This window comes from Moschus berezovskii, chromosome 18 (genome assembly GCF_049115385.1).
Source record: "Moschus berezovskii isolate FMDL1 chromosome 18, NW_MosBer_1.0, whole genome shotgun sequence".
Lineage (NCBI taxonomy): Eukaryota > Metazoa > Chordata > Mammalia > Artiodactyla > Moschidae > Moschus > Moschus berezovskii.
The window spans coordinates 40248680-40269599 of record NC_142477.1 but is presented as its reverse complement, the minus strand read 5'-3'; the positions used below and the strand labels follow the sequence as shown (position 1 = coordinate 40269599).

Genomic DNA, 20920 nt, shown 5'->3' with positions numbered 1-20920 from the left:
TAAAAATGCCCATTGCCACCTCAGAACTATAGGGAAAAAAAAAAATCTGTATGAGTTTGAAGGGTTGTTCAAGAAAAAGGTGTGGGGAAAGGTGGTATGTGAAGCTCATAGAACCAGGAGATTTCTGATACACATTCTGGGTCATCATTCACTTTCATAACTGTTTTGTTCGCTGGGACAGAAGAGAGGAGAAGAGCAGAAGGCAAAAGTACTAAAGAATCTGAATTGCCTAGTGGAGATGATCTGACAGGCAAAAACTACTCTGGGTTGATGGGAAATTAGGGGAGAGAAGGCAAATTTAGCACAGAGACGATTTCCTCATTGTTACTCACAATACAATCGGACCTTTTCATGCTTGAGAATGAAACAGGATTTTATTCTATTGACTCATTATGACTTTGGACAAACTGCCAAATTTTTTATTTAGCTTTCTAATCACAAAAGTACAAATATCTCTCCGAATGATTTTTAAAGTCTTCTACTTACACAGCTTTTAATTTACAAAGCACTTCTATACTTTCCTAAATTAATACAGATAAAAACCAGACTAAGTCATTATCACTAGCTCTATTTTAAAAGAGCAAGTATTTAGTGTTATATTTACTGCATGTCAGGCACTATACTAAATGCTTTACATGTATGTCTTATCTAATGCTCTGACAAATCTTCGAAGGTTATACTATTATCATCTGAGTCTAGAACAGTGGTCCCCAACCATCTTAGCACCAGAGACTGGTTTCATGGAAGATGATTTTTTCCACGGACCTGGGTGGGGATTGGAGCAGATGGTTTCAGGATGATTCAAGTGTACTGCATTTACTGTGCATTTTATTTCCAATCTAATGCTGCCACTGATCTGACAGGGGTACCAGTCCGTGGCCTGGTGGTTGGGGACCCCTGGTCCAGGAGAGAGAAGCTTAATAACTCTCCTAAAGTGACCCAGACAGTAAAGAGCAGAGCCAGGATTTGAACCCACACTGGTCTTATTTCAAAGCCCACTTCCTAACTCCTGATCACTGCCTGCTAGTGTTCTAGGATAATCAGATACACATTGTTTCCTAGTATGGCAATGGTTCAAACATTCAGTTTGAACTCAGCCTAATTATTTACAGTCATGTAAACAACTGTTGTGAAATTATACAGAGATATTAACCATTTTGATGCTCATTTCCACACTGTGCTCTTAGAATTGCTCACAACAGATGTACGTCTCAGCGTACGTTCTCCTCCCCCAAGGTTATAACAATCTGTATAAGACCAATAACTGTTGAATAAAGTCTTCAAATACTGAAAGTACTAGGTAATAGGCTAAGAATCTACTTCTTATTTACTTATATAATACAGTTTAATAGTCATAGGTAAGAAAATGTAAACACAAGTTTAGTGAAAGGTAGCTACCAACCTTTTGAATGGCTCAATAATGCAAAGGACAAAACCTGTTCATAAAAATGTGTTTTTATTTCATTAAAAAAACAAACCTGTTCAATACCCCTCCCCCTCATGCAAACAGCTCTCACAGGAGATTCTTCAAATTTTACGTTTTTTCCATTCTGGCTCATTCTTTGTTTCCTCATCATCAGACTCAACTTGGGCAAACATGGTTTTGGGCTGAGTCCTAAAAGAGAGTTAAAGAGGAGAGGAAAAATTTAGTCAGCAAGCGTGTATTGGACTTTGCTACTTTCATCAAGTAGAAGCACATTTGGGGGATCAATTACATCTCAATTATTAGAGAATCATTAACCTTCTGGCAAAGAAAAGGATAATGGAAATTTAATTATGTTCAGATTCTTTTAAAGGTTTTCCTTCTGTGGCAGACTATGTATGTTGTCCTTTCCTTAAATAAAATGAAAATGTATCAAATTCAGTGGAAACTCACACATCCATAACCACCCTCCACCTCAAACTCGGGCTAAATAACCAGGACTGTTTGGGAGGCCAAACTATAGTCATCAAGCAAGAATCTACACAGTCTTTATTTATAACTCTGTGGGCTGTTCCTAGACTTAAGTAGTCCAAATGCACTTGATTAGAGTGCACACAAACAGTAGAATCTGAGGCAAGAGTTTTCTTATTTCATGAGTTTAAAATGACAGATAACATATATGGTAACTTGGACCTGTCAGCAAAAGTAAAAATCAAAACAAATGAACATTCCTTCCACCAAACACCCAGATCAATGCATGTGAATATCCAGCATTGTAGGATCTACCACTGAGCATCATTGGCGTCATACTGACACGCAGTACATCAAGCAATCTTTGCATCAGGACCTGTTGTGCTTTGTAAACATACCTGGTTCAAAGTCATTCCTTTTTACATCGTTCACACAGAAAATAATTGCAGGAAAATATCAGATGGTCATAATTTATGCCCCTTTCAGTCATGCTGGTTTCCTTTTAAAGGCAGCTTAATGCATTATGGCTTCCCTGGTGGCTCAGAGGTTAAAGCATCTACCTGCAATGCAGGAGACCTAGGTTCGATCCCTGGGTTGGGAAGATCCCCTGGAGAAGGAAATGGCAACCCACTCCAGTATTCTTGCCTGGAGAATCCCATGGACAGAGGAGCCTGGGGGGCCACAGTCCACGGGGTTGCAAAGAGTCGGACATGACTGAGCAACTTCACTTTCACTGCATTATGAGGGAACATTAAAGCATGCTATCTGCAGATGATGTACTTTAGCTTACATCTTCATTTAGAGTTCAGTTCATAATATGAAGGTCATTGCAGAATAGTAAACTAATGTCAAAATCCCCTTTATTTGGCAAGTGAAACAGGGTTGCTGCTGTTGCTGTGTCACTTCAGTCGTGTCCGACTCTGTGTGACCCCATAGACAGAAGCCCACCAGGGTCCCCTGTCCCTGGGATTCTCCAGGCAAGAACACTGGAGTGGGTTGCCATTGCCTTAAAACCTTATATTACTAACCAAGAGGTTGCCAAAGCAGGGGGGGGAGGTATAGAGAGGAGAGAAACAGGTGAGGGAGTGAGGGAGATGAAGAGGTACAAACTTACAGTTATAAAATAAGCGTCACTGGTATGAACTGAGTGGAATAGGGCTAATAATTATGCAATACCTTTATATGATGACAGATGGTAACTAGACTTATCATGATGATCACTGTGATATGTATAGAAATATCAAATCACTGTACAGGGTACCAGCAACCAACACAGTGTTTTAGGTCAATTATACTTCAAAACAAACAAATTCACAGAAAAAGAGATGAGATTTGTGGTTCTCAGAGGTGGGGATGGGGGAGGAGAAACTGGAAGAAGGCAGTTGAAAACTTCAAGTTAAAAGTTCAAAACTTCAAGTTAACTTCAAGTCGAATAAACTTCAAATTAGAAGACAAATAAATACTAGGGATGCAATTTACCCCATGATAAATAGAATTAAAACTGCCTTATGCTATATATGAAAGTTGTTAAGAGGATAAATCCAAAGGGTTTTCATCACAAGGAAAAAATTTTTTTTCTATTTAATTGTGTGTCTGTATGAGATGATGGATGCTCGTTAAACATTGTGGTAATCATTTCATGATATATGTAAATCAAATCGCTATCATACTTAAAACTTTTACAGCACTATATGTCAATTATATCTCAATAAAGCTGGAAGGAAAAAAACAACCCTTATTATTACTGTTCACTGCTTCTTTATTATCCTGGGGAAGAAGCATAAACCATCCACTTTCCATGTAGACACTGTTTCGATGCAAGCCACGCACCAGAATTCCTCATGCACAAGTTGGTCACAGTTCCTATCTTTCCAGTCACCTGCCTAGAGCCCACACTGTCCCCATACACAATCCAGTTGGTTACATTTCTTGTTGTCACTTCAAGACACTGTTGTGACATCTATAAACAAGTCATAACTCTCACATTTCCAAAACCAGCTGCAGATTTTCATAGGTCATGAGTTGCTGAGTTACTAGAAAGCAGGGCCACCGACTTTCTAACATGCTACAACAAGGCAACTGGTGCTCATGACATATTTCATCTTTCTGGCAAAGAAGTTGATCCTCTGGGTATAGACAGACCCGTACAGGAACAAATTTATCTGGCTGAAAAAAATCCTCTGGAAGCCTGGAGTGGTGAGGAGCCCTCGAGCTAAGCCTCGGGCTGGGGATTCATTCCTAGTTTGGCCCCTGACTTGCTTTGTCACCTGGAACAGGTGTTTCCCCTCTCAGGGGCTTGGTTTCCTACTCCACCAAATGTGGAGGTTGAACTTGATTAGTGGGTCCCAAAGGGCTAAAGGCCCAGGGTGGACGATGATGAAGTGTGTGTTTTTAACATTAACTCAAGTATAATACAAACAGAGAAGTGCATTATTTCATACATGTACAGTTCTCTGGATTTTCACAAACTCTGTGTGCCATGAAACCAACACCCCGAAGAAGAAACAGCATGACTAGCTCCCAAGCCCCTCATATTCCCTTCAAGTCACTAACCCCCCACCCAGGGTCACCGTATCCTGACTCCTGGTCTCTCAGAGCAGCCTCACCTGCGTCTGTCCTGTCTCTGTAGGATGCCTAGAGTGTGCATTATTTTGTGCCTGGTTTCCTCTATATAGGCACCATCCATGGTGCTCAGGAGTTTCCCTCGTGGCTCAGAAGGTAAAGCGTCCGCCTGCAATGCAGGAGACCTGGGAAGATCCCTTGGAGGAAGGAATGGCAACCCACTCCAGTATTCTGGCCTGGAGAATTTCATGGACAGAGAAGCCTGGCAGGCTACAGTCCATGGGGTCGCAAAGAGTCGGACACAGCTGAGCAACTTTCACTTTTACTTTCTTTCATGGTGCAATGTGTACTGAGGATGTTTGCAACAATATATTCCAAAAAATGCGCAGACACACACACAAAATGAAGGCAATACTGTGAATTTTACCATGAGTTAAAATGTGTTTAAGTGAAATATCCTTCATGTTGAGATAATGCTCTTCTATCTACTTAGAAATAAAATGTGCTGGAAGTTTAAAAACAAATCCTTAAAACTAGCTATTTAATTTCTAAGAGAGTAAAACAAGGTCTTCTAAAGATAGCTGGGAATGCTTCATAGCTCATCAGAATTAGCTGCAATGAGAAAAGTCCTTATGAAGTTGTAGCGTCGCTTTTTTGGGATATAAAAAAAAGATGAATGACGGGTCACAGGAAGAAAACCTAGAGCTTGAAAAGGCTATTTCATTTATGTAGTCACTTTTTCTCCCTTATAATCCACCTACTTCCAGAAGTATTTTTAGTAGGTTAGTGGCAAACACTGAAGGGCATAGAATCAATGGATCTATTTAACAAGAGGCAGAAAAGCAGTAATGATGGCAAAGAGGCAGGGGAGAACACTTTGTGTGAATGGAGACATTGTATAATTTTGACTGAAGTGGTGATTACAAGTGTATATATTTGTCAAGACTTGAAAAGGGTACATTTTGCATTTTATTGTAAATAAACTATACCTCAATAAAACTGAATTATAAAGAAAATCCAAACAAAACAAATAAGTAGAAGGTCAAGAACAAAAAGATGAAAAGATAAATAACCAAGCATAAAACTTAGCACTAAATTTCCTAGAAGCCAAGACAAAAGTTTAGTTTTTCAAAGAAGATAAACTTCCCCTTCCCTACAGTAGAACTCAGCAAAATTCACTGAGTAAATTTTCATATGAGGGTCACTAAGACTGTCACTTTCAATTACCAGACCACAACAGTTTACTTTTCCTCTCCAGGTATTTTAACTCAAGGGGTATCAACTTGTTTGGAAGGTTGGAAGGTCTTCTTTGTGAAACTCCATGAATTTATTTTAAATGCCATTTTTTAATTAATAAAAATGTTGTCAGCAAAATAGCCATATTATGTGTACACATCAAATCATGACACTGAGCTCTCGTGTTCCACTGAGCATTCAATAGCCATGTTCCCCTTCCCCAAATTGCCAAAATCAAGGCATAAACCAGTGTTCAAATTTTCCCAGCAATGCTTGCTTACCACTTGTTTCCTTTCATTTTGCTGCCCAGGTAGATAATAGCTGAGTATAAAACCGGGCTCTTTTCAACAGAAAACATTGGGAAAACTGTATATCCATATGCAATGAAACTGGACCCTTACCTTATACCAGGTACAAAAATTAGCTCAGCATCGATCAAAGACCTAACCCTAAGAGCAAAAATGATAAAGCTTCCAGAAAAAAACACAGGGGAAAGTTTTATGACACTGGATTTTGCCATGATTTTTTTGATATGACACCAAAAACACAGGCAAGAGCAAAAATAGGTAAACTGGACTGCATCAAAATTTAAAACTGTACATCAAAAGACAATATCAACATAATAAAACGAAGAGTTGCTGTGTAGTGGGTATAGAACTTAGTACTGCAAGATGAAACGAGTTCTGGGGACTGGTCGCACAACAACGTGCATGTATTTAATACCATCAAACAGTTAAGATGGTCGATTTCATGTTATGTGTATTTTACCAAAATTAAAAAAGGAAAAGACTAGGCTCCTGAACTTGGCAATGAGGAAGAACAAACCCCCTTCCTGGAAAAAAAGGAAGCACCTTAGAAAAGCCTTAGCCTCCAACCCAAGGCCATGCCTACAGCAGTGCTTCTCAAACCATCTGTGGTGCAAGGCCAGACTCTGTTTTCTAATTTCTGACCGCTTGCAGATAAATATTTCTAGAAAAAAATTAAAAGATTACAAAACACAGATCCAAATGTTTTATTAGGTTCAATAAAAATCTCCAATCGCTATAAAATTTCCTAAGCTTATCCTGTCAGCGCTGGCAGGTGGAGCACACTGGGGGGAACGTCCGCTGGCCGCTCCCTCCCTCCCTTTGCTTGGGAAAGAAAGGCTCTGAAAGCAGAGAATCCGTGTTCTTAACACAGTCTGCTACACATGACGAGTTTACTCCAACTGCAGGAAAGCACTTCTCACATCTAGAGAAGATGGCCCTGTGTGGTGCTACAGAAGGCTCGGTGAAGGAAGTCTGAGGTTGCAGTCTCACAGGGCCATCCTTTAAGGAGCAGTCTCTAATTCTCAGGAGTATGGGATGGGGAGGTGAAGGGAGATATGGCCCACAGAAGGAAGTTTCCCTTGTGCCAATCCATCCTGCCCCTGCAAAACCAACATTCTTACACACAGGTCAGCACCTTCCAAAAGAGCTGAATGTTGTCTGCTGAAGAAAGACCAGGTTCTTCAAAACATATTACTAGACTTGGCACAATGAGTATATCCGTCCAGTCTAGGAATGCCACTGTTTTATAGAAGCAAAATGAGAGAATTAGAGCTTTAAATCTTGCAGCTATTCTTTCTTGCCAGCAATTTTTATCTTTAAATTTATTTCTGGCAGCTTTTCTTTTGAGATTTTTTGGAAATACATACAAAGGGAAGACCAAAAAAAAAAAGAAAACAATTCAGGATAATTTAGGGCATTTAAAACAGACTTCTTTAGTCACTTTTCAAGACAATGAAGAGCAGAGGCGATTAGGCAACTTTCAGCAGAGTTAGGAACATAACCAGGAGATTTCTTCCCTGGGGGTGGCCTAATTTGCCCTTGGCATAGAAAACATCTATAAAAATAAATCAAGAGTGTCAAGCAAGAGCAAAATGACACAAGCCAAAAGATAAAATGTTTTGAAAACACTTAAAAGCTGGTCCAGAAATTCCTACTTTTAAAACTAATAGGAAATCAACATATAAACAACAAAAAACCCTCTAAACCCCTTCTAACCTTGTCACCGGCCACATAAAATGGATTCTTTTCTGGACAGCTTGAAGAAACGGAATTCATACACTGGTCATAACACAGACTCTTTTGGGTGCTTCCATGAGGAAAAAGTAGAAAAACTAAACCAAAGGGGCACTGAAGACATGGCAGCAACTAGGGAAATACACATATAAATAAACAATGTGCAAGAAATATATTCTACTGCTTCAAGAAGGCATTTTATAACCACCCATTTCCCGTCTTCTATTTAATCAGCTCCTCTAGAACTCTCAAGAGACAGGTCATCTCAGACAGTCTCATAGCAGATTTACCTCAGGCGCCCCAAACAAAATCCTATAAAAGGACTGATCTGAAGAAAAAGGAAGTAAAGGGAACATTCCATTAAGCCCAAGTATCATACATACTCAAGAGGTGAGGGGGATGAGCTAATAAGCCTCACCAGGAAGTAGTGAAGTGTCCAGCTTTATCCAGACTCTTGGTTTCACTGGTTTACTGTCCACACTTACCCATTTTTCTAAGTGGTAACTGAAAATAAACTTACAGAGGCTGATGCGAGAATTTTATTTTCCAGTGTGATTAACTCATTTGGCAAATAATAAACATTTTTCACTTGACTATATGTGTCATCTTGTTTATTAGAGTTACCAAGAAAGGGAGAGCAGATTAGACAGCAATATATTTATTACCGCTAACAGTTAAATAAACTAATCAGAGGAGGGGTGATGGGCTTTTTGCTTTGTTTTAGCTTCAGTAACATTCTGCACTTGCTAATAGTTAATATTTCATGAGGTAAATATGAAAGCCTAAGCAAATGCCTTTCTCAAATCTATACATTCTGAATAGCTGAAACTTTCTGCTGATTAATGTTCCTCTTGGAACATTTTTTAAACTGAATTCTCAAAGTTATTTGTCAAAGTGAGTCTTCTTCCAGCAATAGCGGGCACAGAACAATGACAGAAGCCCAACAGAATCTGAGTCCCACTTCATTTCCACTTTGGGAATGAGGAAGAGCAAACCGCTTCCTGGGATAAAGAAGAGGCACCTTAGAAAAACCTTAGCCTCCAACTTGGGGCCACACCTGAAGCAGTGCTTCTCAAAGCACCTTCAGTGTTTCCATCCAGGGGAATTCTGCATAGAACAGTCAGTAATGAATAAAAGTTCTCCCTGTAATCTTCCAAAAGGGCATTTTTTTTTTTTTTTGGATACAGTGTTTATGTAAGAGATTCAAAGTGTCCTTTCAAAGATTCAAAGGCTGTCTCTTCTATTCTGACTAAGCTGTAACCTAGGCTTTCTACACTCCTCCTCGAGTGCTCAGGACAGAGAAGTCTCACAGTGTCTCTGGCTGCAATGGGAAGTTGACAGGTCAAATTCTTTTTAGTTATGGATATTCTCCTGATATGATTCATTCAAAAAGCATAAAGTGAGCTCCAGGGTAATAGAATGAGCATGAGGGGAAATCATTTGTAATATTTAGTCATTAGTATGTGACTGTAAACCACAGCTTTTTTGGCTCAGGGCCCATTGTTTATTATGAAGCGAAAACCTCAAAGCCAAAGTCGATTATAGCCATGACTTGACAATCTGACACACTTGTTAACCCTGTTAAAATGAATACGGTACAGATGAACTCTGACCCAGTCATCACAATTGCAGAATTATGAAGATTAAATAAAGGCTTGACCAAAAGATTCCACTTAAATGGTCCCCTCTTTTTGGTGAAGAGCTAAGCAAAGATAATTTTTATTATTTATTAAAAATTTTTATTTCATATTGGAGCATAGTTGATTAACAATGTTGTTTCAGGTATACAGTGAGGTGATTCAGTTACACATAAAAAACATTAGGGATGCATAAGATGAGAGGCAACAAGAAAAAGAATGTTCTTTTTCAGAAAATGAAGATAGAATATTTTGGAAAATACCTAAACATATCTCAGACTCATTAAACAGGATATACTAACTCATAATGCTTGTGTGAGAGCTCCAAGACTGGGTGAGTGGGAAAAGGGGCATACAAGAAACCTGTGGAAACTGGGGGGAAAAAATAGAGGACAAAACAAAAAGAACCTTCTAAAACCACTATCAATAAGTGGGTAAACAAGTTAGAATGATTAAATCTTTGAAGAGCACACAGGCCTGAGGCAGCCCAGGTAACATCAATGCCCTCCCTAAGCTCACGTTTATAAAACGTATTTAACGGTGTGTCACAGTTTCTATTTGAAAATATGCACGAAAGCTGGGCATTAGTGTAGCCTAATCTCTTTCTTCATACATGGGGAAAGAGTCTCAAGAAGGTTAAGTGAGCCCTGGAAAAGGAACTAAACCCCAGGACTTCTGATTCCTAGTCTAGCATTCTTCTACTACGCCATGCTGGCACACCCAGTCACCTTTTAGGCTTCACTATTATTCAACTTTTCCAATATTCAAATTTTCCAATAACTACTATCAGTTGCTTTGTGATGAGAAGCAGTATGCTGTAGTACTCAAAAGTGGAAGCTTGGCTTTGGAGCCAGACCACCTGTGTTCAAACCCCAATTTGGCCTCTTGCTACCTGTATGGTTTTGGTCAAGTTATATGTTTCCTCAAATGCAAAATTGGAAAAATAATACCCCTTCCTCATAGGATTATTGTGAGGATTAAAATAATTATATATATATATATTTATATATATATGAATTTTAAACATGCCTGGCATGGTGTAAGTATAACAGCAGTGTCATTATTACCACATCCTTTATTCCCCAATTTATATTTTCAAAAGTTGTATGTAGAATGTATCTGATAAAATAATTTACATATTAAATACAACACAGCAGCTTACTTTAAAAAAAAAAAACAAACCCTGGGGGAAATGCTCTTCTATGTAAATAACTTGTCTTCAGTATGAATTTTTATAATCAAAATAATCTATTTCATACATTTGAAGTTTTAGAAGGTGAATAACTTGTGGTTTATTTTACATAATTACTTTAAAAAATTATAACCAGACTTTAGTGGACAAAATAATCACCTGGAGAACTTCTTAAGAAGCAGATTCCCAGCCCCAATCTCACAGTCTAACTGAGTTGGGGTGAAGTCTAGAAATCTGCATTATTAACCTTCCCACTCCCACCCTCGACTCTGACACAGACAGTCCACAAAATCACTTTGAGAAACACTGGCCTTTACATAGGAATATAGTGGTCAGTGATATCAGTCAGGCAACCATAACTCAGGGGGAAAAAGTTATATTTCTCTCTATGGGTTTGTCTCTTCCTGACACAAATCTTTACTCACTCAAAGACTGACCTCTTGAAATATTGCCTAGTAACTCAACATGACTTCAGTGGATCCTTTATGGATGTCAATGATATTTTAATGCTCACACACATACCCATGTATCCTGTATCACATGAGACATGCACACTGAAAATTAAATTGACAGAACCAGCAATAATGGCACCTTAACGGGCAAGAAAAGCGACCATGGCAGACAGAGCTGTCAGGCTGTCAGGCTACTGGCCAGGGTTCAGGCTCCCACACACAACTATCCGTGGGGATGTGTAAGCTAATAGCATTCTGGATCTTTATCCCGCCCCCTCCCCAGGCAGCTCCCCTCCCCTCCCTACAGCAACATCTTTTGACAAGAAACTGTAATTGAATCTTCCCATGTGTAGCTAAACCAGAGTCCTCTGTGATCCTGCTGTGTTTTAAAACTTTCGGGGCTATTAGATTGTGAGTGCCAGGAATGAAACTTCAGTACTCAAAAATAAAGGTAAAGGGTTCAAAGACTTTGTTCTTATCACTGGAGAGAAAAGGTGAGTATATGTCATCTGCAAGCAGGCAGATTTGTGTAATATCTGTCAATAATTGTGTTTTTCTGGGATAATGCAAGACACAGTAAATTTTCACTTCATCAATGACACAAATCAATTGCAGTGAAGAAGAACAATCAGACACACATTCTCAATTCCAGCGACCTTTATGAAAAGATCCTTTTAAATATTAGCTTCCCTTCAAACACTCTGCTATTTGGCAGTAAAATAGTATACTCTAGCAGGTGAACACAGGTGAAATTGCACTGCAATTCAGGCTAACAAATCACATGCCACAGACAGTGCCGTGAACTTAGTAAGCAATAAACGTAAAGTGACAAAACTGAATGGAAGGAAAGAGATGGGAGCAAAACGTAGCAACAGGAAGGTGTATATTGAGAGAGACCACAGACCTCTGAAGAGCTCATTAAATCAGGGATCAGGAGAAAGGGAAAGTGAAAGTCACTCAGTTGTGTCCGACTCTTTGTGACCCCGTGGAATACACATGTCCATGGAATTCTTCAGACCAGAATACTGGAGTGGGAAGCCTTTCCCTTCTCCAGGGGATCTTCCCAACCCAGGGATCAAACCCAGGTCTCCTGCATTGCAGGCAGATTCTCTACCAACTGAGCTACAAAGGAAGCCCTACAAGGGATTAAGAGAAATGAAGTCTAATTCTAGTTTCAATTGTAAATTGATAGTCTCCTCACATGTAAGGTAAGGATATGACAGTATCTATTCAACCCATTTTGCAGAACTGCTATGAGACTAGCATATTATTCAATTGTAAATAATACTAAACCACCTGTGATGCAGGAAAATGCCATTAGGTAAGAGTAACCAATAAAAAAATCAATTTCTGCTTCAATTAACTCTATTTAAAGAAAGTTGAAAATGTGGACGAATTTTTTTTCCAAGAAAATATTAATTACCAAGCAGACTCAGAAAAGTCAGAAAATCCAAAGAGTCTACTTCCCATGAGGGGATAGACAAGCAAGAGAAAGATTAAGGAATTACTACTCACCCTCTCCTCCACAAAAGCACCTGACTTCAACAGTTTCACCATCTATCCGACTTTTACAAATAGATTTAATGGTACACAAGGCAGTTCAAGAGTATATACAGAAAAGGAAAGCACGTAAAGTTTTTATGAAGGCAGCCTAACATCTGACAAAGAACAAATCACAAGCATGTGAGGGTCATATCACAGATGCTAGGATGATTCACTATTAGGAATTCTGTAATATGATTAATCATATTCACTGATCAAAGTAGTACACAGAACTCCCTGGTAGTCCTGTGGTTAGGACTCTGAGCTTCCACTGCAGAGGTCATGGGTTCCATCTCTGGTCCCCTGGTTGGGGAACTAAGATCCCACAAACCACACAGTGTGGCCAGAAAAACCTCACACCAAAACAAAAACACAAAAAGTAGAAATTCACAGAGACATGACAAAGGAATTCAATAAAACTCAGCATCTATTTCAGAGCAACATGCCTCTCGTCTCCACACAGCATTTTCTTCGCCTAGGATGCTCTTCCCTTGGATACCTGCATGGCTCATTCCCTCATTCCACTCAAGCCCAAGACCTCTTTAGCAGAGGTTCTATCCTGATCGTTGTATCTGAAAGTAGTACCCCTCTCTCTCCCTGATTATTCTATGCCCCTTTATCCCTATTTTACTTTTCTTCATTGCACTTGCTAACATCTATGGATTTATTTATTGCCTGTCTCTACCAGAATATAAGCTCCGTAAACCACAACTTAGAACAATATCTGACACATTGTAGGTGTTCCATAAATCTTTGTTGAATCTTCTCTAACATCTTGCATGTGGGTGTTTTCAAAAGTTGTCATGCTTTATGAAGAGACACCATTAAATTGAACAGTATGAAATTGCCAATATTTGACTTTTTTTAATCTACAAAAAGGGCAATTACACGTTTTAAGAAAAGGATGTGCACTATTGCTTTTATTATTTAATACTGTTCTGGCACTGGCAGTCAGTACAATTAGATAAGATAAAGAAATATGGAGAACAGTGTGGAGATTCCTTAAAAAACTGGAAATAGAACTGTCATACGACCCAGCAATCGCACTCCTGGGCATACACACTGAAGAAACCAGAACTGAAAGAAACACATGTACTCCAATGTTCATTGCAGCACTGTTTATAATAGCAAGGACATGGAAGCAACCTAGATGTCCATCTGCAGATGAATGGATAAGAAAGCTTTGGTACATATACACAATGGAGTATTATTCAGCCATTAAAAAGAATACTTTTGAATCAGTTCTAATGAGGTGGGTGAAACTGGAGCCTATTATACAGAGTGAAGTAAGCCAGAAAGAAAAACACCAATACAGTATACTAACACATATATATGGAATTTAGAAAGATGATAATGATAATCCTGTATAGAGACAGCAAAAGAGACACAGGTGTATAGAACAGTCTTTCGGACTCTGTGGGAGAGGGTGTGGGTGGTATGATTTGGGAGAATGGCATTGAAACATGTATATTATCATATGTGAAATGAATCGCCAGTCCAGGTTCGATGCATGAGACAGGATGCTCGGGGCTGGTGCACTGGGATGACCCAGAGGGATGGGATGGGGAGGGAGGTGGGAGGGGGGTTCAAGATGGGGAACACATGTACACCAGGGGCAGATTCATGTCAATGTATGGCAAAACCAACCAATATAATATTGTAAAGTAATTAGCCTCCAATAAAACACACACACACACACACACAAAGAAACAGTAGGTACAAATGTTGGAAATTATTTGTGTGTGATATAATTTTTAAGGGGCTTCCCAGGTGACTCAAACGGTAAAGAATCCGTCTGCCAATGCAGGAGACCTGGGTTTGATTCCTGGGTCAGGAAGATCCCCTGGAGAAGGAAACGGCAACCCAATCCAATATTCTTGCCTGGGAAATCCCATGGACCGAGAAGCCTGGTGGGCTACAACCCATGGGGGTCGCCAAAAAGTCGGGCATGCCTTAGTGACTAAACAACAACAAACCCCCCTAAATCTGACCACATTTAATAATTTTTTTCACTTGGGGGAAAAATGTCATAAACAAAGTAAAAATAAAGACAATTGACAAGTAGAAATACTTACAATTCATGACACACAAAGGGTTAAGCTCCTTAATATAAAGATAGACAAAAGGGCAAAAGACATAAACAAAAGTTTACAGGAAAAAAAAAGAAGATTTTAACATATGCATGTGTGCTAAGTCGCTTCAGTTACATCCAACTCTTTGTCCAACCTACGGACTATAGACCACCAGGCTCGGTCCATGGGATTCTCCAGGCAAGAAACTAGAGTGGGTTGCCATGCCCTCCTCCAGGGGATGTTCCCAACCCAGGGATCAAGCCCACAGCTCTTAAGTCTTCTGCACTGGCCAGGTGGGTTCTTTACCACTAGCACCACCTGGGAAGCTCATGTTGCTAATATCAATCATTAATCAGCAAATGACATTTTTTCAATATTTGTGGAGACACTGCAACAATCTACTCTGTGTACAAACGTATGTACATCTGTTTGGAGCAGTTCACTATCAAAATGATACTTAACTATGTTTGGCAAATTTAAGGCTCTGTTTACTCTTCTTTCCTCAGATAATTTTTGGTATGCTTCTAAACAAACTTTTGAAGTATAAAAAATCCCTAATGGTAATAGACAATAACTATTCCATTAGAAACAGAAGTGTCAACAGAGGCATAATCCATAAGCCCACAAGCATATCTGAGTGCCAAGGATGTGTTGACACATATTAGCTTATAGCACACAGATTTGATACAAATGAAGGCTAAATGCAAAGTATTTAGCTGGCCAGCCTTGATATGACCCTCTTAGCTGTTGTGATATTATCCAGCTAACCGTTCAGAGATGTTCCATCTGTGTTGTCTGGTTATTCATACATGTTGCAACATCCACCACTGACGTCATCAGTAAACTCTGCTCTGCTATAGCACATATAGTAGAGGACATGATGCTCCCCACCAGGGGCCCTCCAATTGCTTTATCATTTTTCTGCAGGGTGCTTTCACTCACAGCAGTAGCATCCATCTCTCTCTTTGTCAGAGGTCTGTTCCCAGGTTGCTGGAGCCCCAGAGAGTTGGAAGTACCTTAAGTGTCTCCCCCAGTTCCATCTCCAGCCATCACCAATGATTAACGGATGCTGGAGTGAAGCATGCCAGTTACTGTGCCCCTGACCGGGGTCTCCAGGGTCACCTTGTGGGATACTAAGGAAAATGACCCTTCTTGAACTGTTTAATGTTGTACTCTTTCTTAGCTTCAATCGTCTTCATAGGGGTCTTTTTCTCAAGGTCTGCTTTTAAGGAACCCAAGCTAAGACAGTGTGTTTTACTTTTAGGCAAAGTATCCATAGCTCATAATGATCAGCATATAGGGGATCAATATCAGTATAACACATAAGTTGAGTTGGTTTATAAAGGATTTTTTCCAGCATATAAATATCAGCTTTCGCAGAATTTAAGAGAAAACTTTAGAAATACATAAAAACATCAACAAAAAAGCTGATGTACTTCTGACAATACAAAAATACACATACATAAATTTATTCACTATGTTAGTAATTGAAAAATACTGGGAACAATCTAAACATGCACACAGGAGAGCAGTGGAATAAACCACTGTATAGCCACATACTGGATCACTACACAGCTGTGAAAAAGAATGAGAATGAACTCTATGAAAGTGATTTCCAGGTCATACTGTTAAGTGAAAAAAAAAAAAAAAAGCTCAAAAGACTATTTATGGAGATTCCTTAAAAAATTAGGACTAAATCTACCATATGTACTATGGCCATGTAAAGTGCTGACATTAGGGCAAGTTGGGTGAAAAGTATATATCAACTCTCTGTACTGTTTTTATGATTTTTCTGTAAGTCTAACCATTATAGTTCACCCGTGTTAAGCTAACTGAGGGAATCTGAGCTGGCAGGTCCTACTCTGCCTGTGTTCAGTATTACTTACAAACCAGCTCTACAAATAGAAGTTAATCCTCAATACTGGATCCTGCAAACTGTTTCTCTTCATTTGCTTTTTGTTGTTACTGTTCAGTCTCTAAGTGTGTCCAACTCTTTAGGATCCCAGTGACTGCAGCATGCCAGGCTCCTCTGTCCGTGGGATTTCCCCGGCAAGAATACTGGAGTGGGTTGCTACTTCCTTCTCCTGTTTTTAACCCTAACTATAGCTCAGCTGATAAAGAATCTGCCTGCAATGCAAGAGACCCTGGTTCGATTCCTAGGTCGGGAAGATCCCCTGGAGAAGGGATAAGCTACCCACTCCAGTATTCTTGGGATTCCCTGGTGGCTCAGCTGGTAAAGAATCCACCCATAATGCAGGAGACCTGGATGCAATCCCTGGGCTGGGAAGATTTCTTGGAGAAGGGAATGGCTACCCACTCCAGTATTCTGGCCTGGAGAACTTTAAGGACTGTATATACATGGGGTGGCAAAGAGTCAGACACAACAGAGCAACTTTCACAACTAAGATAATGCATATAGACAGTGATTTTCTTTCTCTTTCTTCCTTTCTTTTTTTAATCACAGGTAGAATGAGTTTCACATAACTGGTTTGTTGTTTTGTTGTTGTTTAAGTCGCTAAGTCGTGTCTGACTCTCTTGCAATCCCATGGGCTGTAGCCCACCAGGCTCCTCTGTCCATGGGATTGCCCAGGCAAGAATACTGGAGTGGGTTGCCATTTCCTCCTCCAGGAGATCATCCCCACCAGGGATCAAACCTACGTCTCCTACAGTGGCAGGCAGATTCTATACCATTGAGCCACCAGGGAACCCCCATAACGGGTTTGTGTGAGTGTTCAGTCATGTCTGACTCTTGTGATCTCATGGACTGCAGCCTGCTAGGCTCCTCTGTCCATGGAATTTTCCAGGTGAGAATACTGGTATAACTCTGATGGAAGTGGCCTAGTTTAAAAATTTAGAATTTTAGAGTCCTCAGATATAAACAAATGCCTATGTTTCGGAACCATTAGTACCTGGCCTATTTCTCATGCTTAAGAATAAAAAAGAAAGGGAGAAGTTAGAAGCCCAAAGCAGCCATTGCTATGTTCTACCCAATTTGATAACATAAGAAACGTTCTATTTTAAAAGGCTGGTTCCTTACTTGGAGTACGCTGGAGAAACCCAGTACGGGTTGTCCTCAGCTGCCTTGGCATGCCGCAGAATGGCTTCCCGGGGATTGCTGTCATCGGTTTTGTCCAAAGCAATGTTCTTCACAATGTATGAAGACAGAGTGCCTCCATGGGTTCCAACCCGGCCACCACGACCTGTTCCAAATGGAGAAAAACAAATCAGGAACAGAGTGAGCATACAGTCTGGGCTTATCTGACAAGGTTGAAAATCCTTCACTGCTGGCTGCCCAGGTTACAGGTTAAATGAATGATAGGGTAGGGTCAGGGATTCAGATTGACCCGATTTTTGTCATTCCGTGAAGAATCAAGGTTTTGAGCATTCTGGGGTTTCTATAGACTTTGGTTTGAAGCACACTTAAAGAGTACTTGAGTATTGTCCTTTCTACTTTCATTTAAGGTAATCACAACCAAAGTGGAACATCACCAAAGCTCAACTTCCCCATAATATTTTAAAATACAGACATGTTTTTATTATGCTTTAGTTGCCTAATTTACACAATGACAGCAATGTAGGAAGAAATACAAATAGCTTGCCATGTATATGCCTTAAAAAATTCTTCAGGCATGAATACATGAAATTCAATTAATAAAAATAACCAATAATCATTAGATGCTACTTTAGTTTTAAATAAGAATATCTTAGGGCTTGCCATCTTCCAAAGACCTTGTAGGAAAGAAAACAAGTAAGATGAATAGACTGATTGACATTATTTTACTATATGTAATGGCTCTTGATAGGAAGCTTCACCTGGGCAGGAATTTGTTCCCCACTGGACCCTCAACTGCTAGCCTGGTTCCCAGTACTCAAAAGACATATGACTTTTCAAAGAGGTTAAAAAGAGGGAAAAAAAAGATAAAACACCACACGAAAAATCAAGTAGCACTAAAAGATAAATTTTATCAGGCAGGAAATAATTGTCAGAGAATCTGTATGGCCAGTAACTATTATATCAGTAGCACTCAGAAGAAGCTCTTCAGGCTGATGCGGGAAGGGGATCTAAAGGAAGAAAGACATCCAATTTGGGAGAAGTCAGAAGACAGAGAAGGTTATTGTCAATGAACTGAATAATTTAAACACAAAAGTATAGAAAGAGGGAAGTTCAATGGGCATTCGGGGGCAGGAATGAACCAACAGTCATATCAGAAGATCAAGTAGGAGAGAGGTGAGGTGTACAGCTCAAACATGGCTGAGAGTCAGACTGTAGAGAACTCTGAATCTCTGGGCACGCAACTGGACAGTGCATAGCTTCTGCAGATGTGGGGGCAGCAGCAATATGAAAACTATAGGAACTGGGAATAAAAGCTGTAAGATGAATGAAGGTAGTAGTGAGGAGAGAGAGTGAGTTGAGAGAATGCCTAGCTACAAGGGCTTTTTAATAATCCAGGCAAGAATATTATGCAAGAATTCTGATTATTGGACGATGGCAGAGAAAATGGGGAAAAAACTGAGACTGGTATATGAGATTTTTTTTCAATGTTAAAGGGGTGGGCCAAAGGGACAGAGGTCCAGAAGTCAGGTTCAGATGAATAAACAAGCCACAAGTGATATAAGCTTATGAAACTAGAACAAATGGAAACTATGCAGCTGATAACAGAAAAAGGGATTCTAGAAAAAGGTACGGCTGTATGATGGCCAGTGCTGCCTTGCTTTCTTCTGGTCTTACTTTCTTAGAAACTCTAAGGATTTTTATTCATCTTCTAGGGAAATGGGCAGCTCTATTTTAATAACGCAGAACTAAATGATGGCCACTTTCTGCCTTTTGTGAACTCTAATCCAGCCTAAATTTCAGCCAAAGTATTCAGTGTTGAATTTTAAGCCAGTATGGTGAACAGTGACTTAAACATTGAGTTCCAAGGAGCCCCAGAGCTCCAGTGAGGTCACCTAAAGGACTTGGAGACCAAGAATTAAGGCTCTGGGCTTCCTCTCTGCTTCAGCACAGCAGCTCCATTCGCATCAGTTTTATGCACTGGGCTTCTGCATCAGTTCTTTAAGCAAAAAGTTCTGAGGCAAAAGAAGGTATTTGAAAAATCCTATTTAGTAAAAATCTCTGAAGACAGGTATCCAGGCCCAAAAGATCTTCCAAGTTCTGTCTCGATTACCCCACCCTGGCCCTCAGTGACCCCCTCTGAGGGTCACTAGCTAGATCAGTCACCTGGGCCTGCGACAGGAGGTTCGGGTTTGTGAGACTTCAGGGGATCCAGTCTGTCCTTCTCCAGCTGTTTCCTTGTACTCCGTTGGCGAGGTTCGCGGAACATAGGCAAGGCATGAGCTAGGAGAAGTCACAGTTGAAAAATTTCATTATGATAATAACCCTTCCAACCAAAAACATAGCTAGAGCATGACTAAAGGTAGATGAAATGGAAGTCATAATGACGGGCTTCATCTAATAATAAAAGACAGTCTCACTGCAACCAATTAGCCAATTTTGTTTGAGACCAGACACATTGTTCACCTCTCCTGGCAACTAATGGCGCTCAGGAAATACTGTCAAATACCGTCACGGAAACACTGATGAGGCTCCCCATCTACCAGACTGTGGGCAGCAGTTAAACTTAACTTCTGTGGTTTTGACAAGAAACACTTAATGGGACTGCCTCTTACTTTTTTTCTTATAGGACCCAAACGTGAATAATGCCAACAGCTTCCTGTCAGCCTTGAAGTCTCCTCAGAGGCCTCATAAACACTGGAATCACTTCACACGTTTCTGAAATGTGGCCATCTCTCAGGAATGGTTGACAACACTGAGTAACCAGAAGGGAAGGACACTTATCCCACAGAAACTGGGACAGAAGCTGTCTTGAACGCACAGAGGTGACTGAACCTCCTGACGCGGTGACTTAATAGGGACTTATTCCTTTTTCAATGTGATCGACGAATAAAAATCAGAGAGTAACATCTGTCCAATTGCTCTTGATTGTTCACTCAATGTCAGAATTAAATTTCAGAATATAAAAGACAATACAAATTTATAAGGGAAACAGTGTCATATTCTGGTGGAGAGGGGGAAGACTACTGGGGAAAGAATTAAATATCTATTTATGACCACAAAAAGTACCAGAATAATGTCTTTGAATGTTTATGTGCAAATTAAAACTCCTTTAAAAGAGAAAACTGGAGGAGAATTACAGGAATAATAAGGGTTTAAAGGAAATATATGATGTGAATGATAGAAATGGCTATAACACCTGAAAAACACTTCTAGTACCTGCCATCCTCAATGCACAT

General features: G+C 39.8%; 1 protein-coding gene across 1 annotated transcript in view; it reads right to left on the bottom strand.

Annotated features, from left to right (window-relative positions):
- Positions 1 to 1439: 1439 nt before the first annotated feature.
- Positions 1440 to 20920, bottom strand: part of WDR70 (WD repeat domain 70) — a 282763-nt gene continuing 263282 nt past the window's right edge. The window contains exons 16-18 of the mRNA XM_055422159.2: positions 19848 to 19964; positions 17667 to 17829; positions 1440 to 1615 (exon numbers count right to left, since the gene is read on the bottom strand). Coding sequence (XP_055278134.1) covers positions 1528 to 1615; positions 17667 to 17829; positions 19848 to 19964 — 368 coding nt within the window. The 3' untranslated portion in view covers positions 1440 to 1527. The remainder of the gene's footprint in view (positions 1616 to 17666; positions 17830 to 19847; positions 19965 to 20920) is intronic.